The sequence below is a fragment of the Pyxicephalus adspersus genome, chromosome 5, assembly GCF_032062135.1.
Source record: "Pyxicephalus adspersus chromosome 5, UCB_Pads_2.0, whole genome shotgun sequence".
Taxonomy (NCBI): domain Eukaryota; kingdom Metazoa; phylum Chordata; class Amphibia; order Anura; family Pyxicephalidae; genus Pyxicephalus; species Pyxicephalus adspersus.
This window is the reverse complement of record NC_092862.1, coordinates 61650899-61663197: the sequence shown is the minus strand read 5'-3', so window position 1 is coordinate 61663197 and position 12299 is coordinate 61650899. Positions and strand designations below refer to the sequence as shown.

Sequence of the window (12299 nt, the reverse complement as noted above, 5' to 3'; positions counted from 1 at the left end):
ATTCACAGCGCCATAACAATTTCTTTTTTTTTACAGGAGAAGACAACCATTAGGTAGGTAAATACGTTTTATTGTAGAAGAGGCATCATCCCGACATCACCATGCCCAAAATAGTATTTTAAAATAATAATCTTGAAGGGTATTTGAATATATATGTGCATATGTATTCATCCTCGTTGCCATGAAAAGAAAGGCTGATCTGACCAATTAACTTTAGAAGTCACATAATTGTTGTTTAGGGTCCATCACATGATGTCATACAGAGTCATCCATGCAATAAATCAGCTAGTTATAAAAAGCCACTGACTGTCAGAACACCAAGCAAGCGGCATGAAGACCGTGGAGCATTCCAAACAGGTCAGAGGCAAAAAGTGCAATGAAGTATAGAAATATAGATTCACAGTTGTGTTAAAAAAACTTCCAAACTTTGAATATCCCACAGACCACCCATTAAATCTGTTATAACAAAATGGAAAGAATAAGAATCAACTACAAACCTGACAAGGGAGGGTCACCCACCACAACTCAAACCCTGGGCAAGGAAGGTGTTATTAAGAGATGCAACAATGACCACAAAGACAGCGCTGGAGGAGTTGCAACAATCCACAATGAAGCTTTATGGCTTTAGTGGGGCTTTATGGAAAACTCACCAGAAAAAAATAATTCTCTAAACAATAAATGAAAAAAACACATTGCAGTTAGCCAAGCAACATGCGATGGATTACCCGAACACAGGAAAAAGTTTCAATGCTCAGATGAAACTAAAATGTAACTTTTTAACCATCATAGGAAACACCATCAGTGGTGCAAACAGCTCACATTGCTAATTGAAATTGAAATTGCTATACTGGCTGCAACATCCGAATCAGGAAGTTTCTGCTAAGTCAAAGGCTGTCAGATTTTTTCAAGGTGTGCAGCAAAGCAAAAGTTTTTTAAATACTCCATTGTCACTTGTTATGTGCAATAATTGTTTCTGTAATTCAAATCCACAATGTATGTATGTAGCTCAAGAACGTGTTGGTGTTTGCCTGTGTGTACTACATCCTAAAACTGTTCCTAACCATTCAGCAGACACATCCATTTGGCAGTGGAAGAAAGCAGGAAAAAGACTGATTAGGAAGCAATAGTAAACATTGGTGCTCTGGGCTTTGAGGATCCCATGATCAAATAATATCAACTAAGGATGCACAAGGATGCAAGGGATTACCACTTATCATAAGCAGTTTTAGGTGTTTTCCTTAGGTGCCTTGAATTATTATACAAGAAATATGATATCATGTTTGTAATGACCTGTCATCAGTAATTAGATATAGAGCTCCCTAAAATACATAATCTAATCAATCACAGTTAATCTGTGTAGCACAAAGACATGTTTCCTTTACTCTTCTACACTTTTTAACCTTTTTGTTCTTGAGATAGTGGTAAAATGGGTAATTCATAAGAAAAGTTCTGACCTTTGTTTTCATGACACATGCTACATGTATTACTAATTGCCAGGGGAACAGCAGGAAGGAATTGAATTAGTAGTCAGTCACCATATATCACTTAGTAAACAATTGTGTTGTGGTACAATGCCTACCAGCCTAACAAATGTTGTTATATTAGGAGGGGTGAACTAAAAGGAAGATCAATAATAAAGGTATAGTATCCCTCATTAATTATTCTAAGATTAGATCGAGATAGCTAATTGTTTGCCCGAAGTCTGGTATATACGTGACCTTAACTGTATATTACTCCCCAAAATAAAATATAACATCTTAACAAATCCCTGGACTGTCAGGAATGGTCTTACACGTACCCATTCGGCTTGCTCTTACTTTCTGTTCCTTTAAAGAGCTTCTAAAACCCATCCTTTCAAACTTGCCTACCCGTCTTCTTTTGTCTCTTAAAACCCTCACCACTTCCCACCAATCCTTATCCCCCCTCCTATTGTATGATCCTTCCCCACCAATTAGATTGTAAGCTCTTCGGGGCAGGATCCTCTCCTCCTCTTGTGTCACTGTCTGTCATTTGCAATCCATATTTAATGTATAGCGCTGAGTAATATGTTGACGCTATATAGATACTGTTTAATAATAATAACAAATATTCAACAAACAGTATGTTTTTTTTTACAGCTTGTATTGGTGCTTTCCACATTCTCTATCATCTCAGAAGTCAGTGCAGGCATTTTCAGTCTAATTTGAAAGTGAAGAAAAGTGAAATGCATAACATTTTGTCCATTATTAAATAGGGGCCTATCTTTGAATGAATCCTCTTTTGTATAAGAAATCATTCCATAAACCACGGCGATTTTCTTCAATGGTCCCAACAATACACATGCAACTGTCAGATTATATAAAAATGATACTTTCAGATACAGGAAATGTTGTAAGTGATAAAAAATGAGGGCATTTTAGTCATGCTGCAGCAATGTAAGACAAATGAGTAAATCATCAGCTTTGGGGTAAAAAAATGTTGCATGTTTAGGAATCACCAATTTGGAGTTTTAACTTTCGCTGCAATGAACTTCCACAGTGATCTCAAACCATTCAAACAAGACCTTCTGCTATAGAAAAAGGAAAATATCTATATACAGAAAAAAGTTATAATGTATCCTAGATTCTGTAGATCAGATCAGTACGGTAGCTATATGAGATGTCACTAAAAGAAACTTCCACATTCTGTATTACACTCAGTGACAAAACTGTTATTTATTTTCTTAATGTAAAATGTTGAATGTTATGTTAAAAATATTGTTTTTTTTTTATATGTTCAAATTTCTATTATTATGAAAACCAAAATTAAGATCAGATCCCACTTTTGTAGCAATTCATGCAGAAATGCAGATAAATATCCCAGAGGGTCACATCTATACAACAGGTCAGGCCTATTCAACCAGACATTAAAAGATTTGTTTTACCCATAGTTTCAACTCCACTTACCTGCCATAGTTTCAAAAAGCCTATATCAGTTGAAAGAGACCAATGGTTGGGGCCATAAGATAGGATCTCTGATTTTTTTTCTGAGAAGATCTAAATTATCTGAAGAATATCTGAATTATATTTTAACCTGACAGGGTCACTTTAAACAGGCTTTATAGACAACAAGTGAAAGCATTTGGTGAGCTACTTTTGCTCTCCAGTAAATACAATGTGTTCCATTTTTAATTTTTTCTTACTTCCTGCATCAGAAATCACACACAAACTTCCAAGGCAAGCTTGAATCTGGTACTTAGTACTATCATTTCCCATTAAATCAGACAATCTGAGCCAGATAGGCTGCAATGAAAGTGTTCCAGTATTACCAGCAGGTATATTTCAGGATTACTATGTACAGACAAAAAGGAATGGATTGGTGCAGTACAGTAATGCCTGAAGATAAGTGGAAAAAACAAAACCTAATAATCAGACAGGTTATTCTCTCTAGTACTAATATCAGTGTAACTCCAAACATGATACTTTGTAGTTCTCTCTAATTGTGGGTAAAAAACACAAGCTATTTAGTGTTTCTTTGGGTTCAAATTGTTCGATAAGTACAAATGACAAATAACTGCATGGGTGTACAAAGGACCTCTCTATACACTTTTTTTTCAGGTTTTATCCATTTGGTAAACCCTTTCATTACAACGTTGTTATGCTGGACTACCAGATCAAATCCACAGAAAAATCTAATGCTCTTCTGACTGAAACAAACCATGCATAGACTGAATAAAACAATAATAGATACATATGTTTGATCAGATCACACTGAATGACATTTAAACAAATTGGCTGCCATTGTGTCTCTATATTACAACACTAGAAATGTCATTTTATACTGTGGACATAGCTGACAACTGTAGGTAACAACTTGCTACATATTAAAACACAACATCACACTAAATATCACAAATCATGTTCCAAACTGTACCTTTTTAGTCATCTCAAAATACCTTTCAATCTGGTATCAGCCTGAATATTTCAGATTAGTGTCTGTTTATTTGGAAGGTTGTTAAATTGCAACAAATGTGGGAAGTCAACCAGTCAGAGTCAACAATATTTTATTCAGAAAACTGTGATTTTACAAATGTGTGACAGACAAGCACTTGTTCAAGGTCATAGCTGACACACAGATGAATCTGTATGCACACAAGCAGAACTTTTAAACCTGCTATATCCACAACACTAATCTTGTAGACAATTTGGAATGTTTCAGTATGTATACACAGTGTACGAGGCCTTTGTGATTTACATTGGCATGGGCTGGCAGAGAAGCACAGCACCACTTGTTGGATAGGAGATAAAGATAGCACAAAGAATTCATATTGCATGCATACTGTTAGGTAATGCTTACTGCATACATAATGATACCCTATATATATATATTGCTTGTGTCACCATGTCTCTGCATTACATCTTACAGTTCTAGGGAATGAATTGGGGTAACTTACCCTAACCTTAACATTTCAAATAGCAAGCCAAACAGAATATGTGCTGAGTGTTGAGTTCACAGTGATAAAATGTCCCAGCTGTGTATTAATACAACAGATAAGGGAAAATGCAACTCGGAACACGGTAATTGATATCAAGGGCTTTGCCATCCTATAAAATGAACAATACATAGCATAATTGAAATATACACCATGTAGAAGGCAAAAGGGTTTAAAACAATGCCAGTTGTCATTCCTTTTAACAAAACAATGAATACCATGACTTGCTTCCATTTCTTGGAACATTCCATCAATGTTTATCTAAGATGAAGTTGTGACATTAAAAGCCTGACATTAGTTGAGTGACCCCTGGCCTACACTGACCCTAATGTTAATCCTTTAGCTTGTGAATAAGGCCTGCAGCCCATTTGCTCTGGTGGTTATGATATGGGCCCTGCCAGCCCTTTTTTTAACTTCTATAAATTATTAAAGATATTCAGATTTAGGAAAAATAAACAATGTGCTCTTAAAACTTGCCGTTGACTGTAAGTTAGCATATTCCAGCAATAGGGGCACGTAATACGTCTGGAGATGGAAAAGACAAAGGATACACCACAGTATCTCTGGGGGTCATTTTATACTTGACCATCTTCAGCTCCAGCCTTTTACTAAGCAGCTGGGAATACTTGAATTGAAATCGGCAAAGATCAGCCTCTTCCAATACTCTATTTAGGACAAGATTCTGAACAACACACAATGACATACTGCAGAAGACCCCCCCCCCCCTCTTTCACCAAAACTGCCACCTTTACAAGGTAAACAGCTGGATGAATCCCTCCAAAACAAGCACACAATCAGAAGAGAGAAACCATTTGCTAACCTCTTAGATTTCTGGGGTGGATCTGTTTTGTCCGAGGCATGATCCTCCTCCTCCTGGAGCCTGGTTTTCCTTCTCAAAAATGGAGAGCAGTGCTCGCAGAGAGAAGCCTCCATATACCCGCCAAGTGCATCAGTTAATCCAGCAGCTGAACAAGGGAAGGAAAAAAACAACATGAGGGAAGACAGGGCTAAGGGGGGGCCTGGATGCACTGGCCTGGGACTACACTCCCCTCCCACACCCCCTGAAATATACAGCACTGCATGTGATTAGTAAAAATAATACAGAGCCAAAACAGAATGGAAAGTCATAGAGCAGTGCTAGAAAAAAAAATGAAATGGAAAGGGACTCTAAAGAATGCTAGATTACCCTTACACACACACAGTACACACACCTCCTTCAGGGCAATGCAAAACAAAACAGCATCATCCTGCACATGAAGATCTCGCTGGCTGCTCGCCTCTGGATCATTCATGGTTTTATGAATCACATGCGATGTGCACAGCCCACCAATGTGCCTGCTTTACAAATCGGGATGCCTTGTCGTCCTATTGCAACACTGCAAGCAAGTATACTGGGGAGGGAAAGAGAGAGGGAGGGAGAGAGAAAAAAGAGAGGAGAAGGAGGAGGGAAGGGGGTAGGGAGACAAGGGGTGACACAGGAGAGATACCACTTGCTAGCCTGTGAATGAAAGCTCACATACAGCTACTGAAAAGACATCATGTATAACCACACAGGGAAGGCACCCTTCCAGACTCAGCAGCACACAAATTACTGGTGTGAAAGGGGAGGGAAACAATTAGATCATCATTACTAAACTCAAATGTGACTTTCACGGTGCCTGGCTCTTGTGTTTGTTATGCTGTCCAATTTTCATTCTGTCGGTAACAGAACTTAGGGGATAAATGATGGAGCTTATTATAACACGATGGATGGTGCAGCAAAGTCTGGCAAATGCATAGAAAACAACATATCAGATATACAAAGCTGCAGCAAGCAGACAATATAGTGTATGATACAAAAATAATAACAAATGATAGAACAGGATCTGTAGAGATATAACAGAAAGGGTACTAGGGAAGGATTCATCTAACAAGGATGTAAGTGTTGGAGAAAAGGCATGGTGCCATGAGAGCAGGCTGGCAGCATGAAGGAGGGGGGCTTGTCATGAAGCTGTGGATGCCTGGACTCGGGCAGGTCTAATGCACTGTTTAAAATAGACAAGAGGTGATACAGGATGGCTGTATAATGTGCAGCAAAAGGGGAAGGAACTAGCAGAGTGAGAAAATATGAATGAAACTGGAAGGAGGAGCTTGGGGAAACCCCTATGCAACATAGAGCGCCTTACAGGAACCCGAGAGGATTAGAGCTGTGGGGAGACTCCGCTACATGCTGCAAGCCAGGGCCTCCTGCTCATACAAACACCACAACAATCAGCACAACTACACACAAACACAATGCTTTCCTCTGCACATACTGATACGTACACTTTATGTCATGCCGCCTGCTTGCCCTGACACAGCTCCTGTGGGGGGAAACAAATATCCTTTTATTTCAATATTGCTCTGTTAGAAACAATGCTGTACACAATCTCTCTCTGTATATTTATATACATACACACAGAAATATACAGAATTATTATTATTAATACACAGTATATAATGCCAACATATTACGCAGTGCTGTATAATAAATATCATTTACATATAATAATACATTAGGAATTTTTAAACACACGATATTGCTAAACATTTTTTCTTAACACATTAGGAAAATAAGTACAAGCAAAAGGCAAAAAATAATAATTAGAAAGTTAGGGGAATGTGAGGGCAATAGTAATTCTTGCAATTATAAATGAACAATAGAAGGTGTTCCATAGTAATACTCTGCACTGCATGGAATGTTGGATTGGGCTGTAATGTGGGTGCCTCGGTGTAAAGGTTTGGGGTGTCATTCAAAATCACTGGGACCCAAACACCCTGTGGTAGGTGTGCATGATAAAAACACCTTGGAAAAAGTATTTATATCATATTACAATTGTCAATTAACATTTAGATTATCGTCCTGTTTTTTTTCTTTTTTTGAAACTAGTATACAATTCAGGAAAATAGAAATTATTTAAAAAAATGACCATTGTGTTTGCTGTTTAAGCTCTCCATGTTCTAGGGTGGGATCGGGTGTTTTTGATTTACACTACATTGTGTTTTTTATTACAAAGCTTGAAAAAATGTAAACAAATACATGAATACAAATTGTCCTGTTCTTTAAAAATGTGGGAGGCTTTAAATAAAGTTTTTGCATTAATATTATTATTTATTAGTAGTATTGTTATTATTAATATTATTAATAATAATAATAATAATAAATGAAACCTGTGCTGAGGTATATAGGCAAGTTGCTATTGCTGACCTTGCATGACAGCTGCATGACAATCTTCTTGCCTGGTTGGCTCCAATGTTTTTGTTAGCATATATTGTTTCCTCCTTCCCTCTTAGTATGTACGCAGATCAGACTTCTGACTTCACTGACTAAATGTTTTTTGGATCAGTGAGACTATAATCGTGTCTCACAAGATGCAATGGGTACATGTCATGAAAAATAAGTTTCCCTTGGTAAATCATCTTTTTATAATGTTAGTAACATGGCTGTTATTCTGATGCATAGCTCCACTCGTTCTGTTTCTCTCAAGTATGTCCACTTGCATTATTGGAAGTAGCTAGAGTTTAAATTTACATAAAAGTACATGAAATAAAAAGATAAAAATACAAACTCGTGAGATAAAAATAACATAGGTCATTGTTGTTGTGCATTCCTCTTGCTTTAGAAAAGCTTTCCTTATAGAGAATTCTAATGACTTTTTCTTCAGCTGGTTCAAAACAATGTTACAAAATGTAAGTGTGCTTCCCTCTCTCAAAGGTGACTAAAACAAGGAATGGTAATGGTCACTCCTGCACTGGTTTAATGTTACATGTTCCCCCACTACCCATAAATACAAAATATTTCTCCTGGCTTTGGCAACAGAAGTAAAAAAGTAAACCCCTATTACATCCTATATGGTCCCCGGTATGGGCAAAATACAGGTTTACCTTACATCAACCTACACAATTGTTCCAAGCTAACATAAGATGTTCTCCATCCTGCCCTCAACAAGATATCAATAGTTTCCATCATGTACAAGTATAGCTCTATTTGTTAAGGATTGAATCCAGTTATTACTTGCAGTGTTTGCAATGTTAAAGATTAGCTTCAATAAAGCTTTAGCTTTAGCTACAAGGGTCTTGTTAGTAGCTAGCAATTACTCAGAAAAAGTAACATTGTGATTAAGGCCAACGCTACTGTTAACTATGGCATTAATGGCAACCAAGCATTGCAGAACAGACCTTATCTGACACATATGGCTATACATGCTAATGGCTAAAGTCTGTCATTTGACAGCTCTGGATACTCTAAAGCAGGGATGTCAAACTCAAATACACAGAGGGCCAAAATTCAAAACTTAGACAAAGTCACGGGCCAACCTTGAAATTTATTGAAAAAATTGAGGAAATGTTTCCTTTTCATTAGATATACACCCTTTTCATATGGAAACAAGGAGGTTTTGCTTCACATTCAATCTGGAACAAGTTTATAATAGTGAAAGAGGCTATATTTTTTTTTATTTTATTGAAGAAAAAATCTTATACCTCTTTCTCTATTTGTAGCCTTCTGAGTTAAATTTCAATTTTTACCTTTTTGCACAGGCTAACAATAATAATAACAATTTTTTTCCATTAAAATCCAACTATTCAAGTCCATGCCTTGGAGTAGCAAGGAAAAGTACAGCTGAGGGGAAGTGCTGGAAATGAGCTAAATCTTATAAGTGGCCCGCCACTGAAACTCCCTCTTCATTGAAAAAGTGCCGCTACTAAAATTCCCGGCATTATATGCGTCCATAAAACAGTCTAATGCAGGGCCACACATAGGCAGAGAGCCCGCTGGTCTATAGACGCAAGTGATGCCAGGAATTGTAGTAGCGGTGATATTTTAAAGCAGCGGCAGGCCAGCTGCATTTTATATTTAGGATTCCTTTGGGGGCCAAAAAAAAGGACATTGGGGGCCAGATTTTGACACCTCTGCTCCAAAGTAATAATCACCAGTAATTTGAGAATTAAGGATGTACCTAAAGCTACATACACACTTCCAATTATTATCGTTGGAAAACGAACGACGAACGTTCATGCACGATATATATGAACGATCGTATAGCACCGATCCTGCACATAGAGTTAACGACACGATCGTTCGTAGATATTGTACACACAATAGATACGATCGTTTAAGCGATAGAGGAACTATGTGCACCACAGGAAAGTGAACGGACGTTCGTTCATCACGCATGCTCTGAACATGGACGATCAACGAACGACCGTACACACGAACGATGTTCAACGATCGTCGCCCAATCCGATCCGTCGGTCCGGTCGTTCGTTTCCAGCGACTTTCCTCGTTCGTCGGCGTTGTTGGTTACTTTTTTACGAACGATTTTTTGCCCAATCGATCGTTCGTCGTTCGATTGGAACGATAAAAATTGGAAGTGTGTACGCACCTTAAACCCACATGTAGCCTAAACCTTAAATATTTTTTTACTTCATAATCAATGTGGCTTTAAATTTATATTAGAACAAATAAACAAGGTGAATAAAGTGTCGTGCAATAGGTAAATATTAAATTGGAATTTCTAAAGATTTTCATAATTAACTATTGCATTATGCATAAATTAACAAAAACAAAGACGTTTTCTGCCAGAGCAGCATAGCAAAATTTTCCTTTGTTCTCATTTGTACCTGTGTTTCTGTTCTAATTTAAAAAAAAATACAGCATGAGAAACTAAACAACCTTTATCAAATGTTTCAGCAGGAGATGGCATGTAGAAGTTGTATCCCATGCGAGAAAATATGCTCTGTAGACTAGCATATCTTTTTCTCAGCTGTAATGATGTTTTTCAAGGACAATGAGAGGAGACTGCCTCATTCCCACCTCTCTGCACTGAGTGTTGAGAATGGGAGGGACAGTATGTAGCACCAGGCATTAACACACTGTCTTCTGGTATGCCTGGCCTTTTGTTCAGGATTTGGCAGATAACTGAAGATTCCCACAAATCCTTTTTTCTGATGAATCCTAAAGTAATAACCTGAGCATTTGAAACCCTTGTCCTTATGTTTTAAAGGAAGATTAACACCTTGCTTACACACCTTAGTGTAAAAGCAAGTCCTAAACCAATCTGTCATTAAAACTCACACGTTACATTTATCAATGGAACACCTTAGCTTCACCAAATCACATTACTATTTTTAACAAAACAGGACCCCTTGCCTAATAAATGAATAAAAGCTGCTGCTCCTAAGCTCCCAGCCCAGGCAGATTTAATCACATGGCCTCTGGATACCAATCATTAGAGACTGCGGCGTCTATGAATTTCAATTAAATACACCCTGTTGGGTAGGCTTGCTGTGAGATATGAGGACAAGAAGGCAGAATGTGAATATGTATGGAGCAAACATAGCGTCTCCACATGTACATTCCTAACTACACAGAAGTCATGAAAAGTTCCCCCCATGTTTGCATCGGTTACCTCCAAGCACTCCAGTTTTCTCTCGCATCCCAAAAACATGAAGTTATTTTAACTGCCTTCCCCTCAAAAATTCTCCTTAAACTTAGTTAATGACAATGGACAATGGTAGGGACAATGAGTTTTGTACACATATCACAGTCGTGTTCTTCTTGGGCGAAATTCTGACCTGTGTACAGTAGACCCCCATTGTCATTTTCTCAATTTGCCATGGCGGACAACAACCACTATGCATTTCTTTGGAGGAGAGCACAGCAAATCTTGCTTGCTCATCCTTGCCACGCCCCTCTCCCAAAAAACATAACAGCACTGTGTATACATCGCTAATTCCTTCATCTGTCACTGAAAACATAACAAAAGATATTTTTTAGCCACAATGATCTGACGTCTGCAAGGGATTTAGATTGTGCGCCCTTTTGAGGGACAGGTAGAGACGTAACTAAGTGCTGTGTAATATATTGGCACTATATAAAGACAAGTTAACAACAACAATGATAATAATAATAATATTAATAATAAATATTGTAAAATACTGAGGAGTTGGACATTTATATGAACAGCAAAAAAACAAAGCCTATAGACATCCAATGGCTTCTGATCATGCAAACATACTTTTGCCATCACTACTTGGGAGTAACAACAGCAATCAACAAAATGATCTAACTGCCTGATTAATGTCCCCCACAAAAACTGGGAAGCTGGTAATTGTGAGTCCTTAGACATAAGATAATCACCCTATATCTCGTGACTCCTTGCACAAAAGGCAAATGTCTCATGCCCAAACAAATCATTCCAACAAGTATTACACTGGCTGATGGATGTGCAGCACAACATATTTATAACCTTAATTCACTTCCATAGTAAACTTATTTTGTATTACACATAGTGCACCGATAGGAAGAAGAATGTTTGTATTTCCTCAGTGCTGAGAGAAAGGAAAGGATCTCTCAGAGATGGACAGGTACCTGTCAGTATTTAAAGTAGCAATTCCTGCATCAGCACCCACTATAACACTTTACTGTAGAAATTTGTAGCACATGTGTCAAACGTTTCTTTCCCTGTTCTCCAAAGAAAAACAAAATACTGTGTATAGCTCCGACACATATTTTACAACATCTTGGGGAAGTCCGTTTACTAAAAGTGCTCATCATCGTCTTCTAGATAGGCAAGAAATAACCTTGTTGTTGCAAGCAATATTTAAATCGGGTAACTGGGTGGGAAATGAAAAATTGCTTAGCCAGATGGAAAGACCTGATACGTTAGGCCTCCAAGGAAATAAAAATACAGAAGGTACAACTCAAGGTGACATGATTTATCTCCAAATAAAGAGTGAAAACACAATTCATTCAGTACCCCTTTACATGAAACAATTTTAGTATCTATAAATGTAAAAATGCCCAGAGCTAGTTTACACCAGGAGTGTG

General features: G+C 37.7%; 1 protein-coding gene across 4 annotated transcripts in view; it reads right to left on the bottom strand.

The window, feature by feature from the left end:
- Positions 1-12299, bottom strand: part of HIVEP1 (HIVEP zinc finger 1) — a 107800-nt gene that overhangs the window by 81091 nt on the left and 14410 nt on the right. For 2 of the 4 annotated variants that reach the window (XM_072411694.1, XM_072411697.1), the window contains 2 exons: positions 6755-6792; positions 5271-5415 (listed from right to left, as the gene is read on the bottom strand). In XM_072411694.1, the coding sequence (XP_072267795.1) occupies positions 5271-5310 (40 nt within the window). In that variant the 5' untranslated portion in view covers positions 5311-5415; positions 6755-6792. Of the gene's footprint in view, positions 1-5270; positions 5416-5661; positions 6643-6754; positions 6793-12299 lie in introns of those variants that run through there. The other 2 variants (XM_072411695.1, XM_072411696.1) reach the window with 2 other exon arrangements.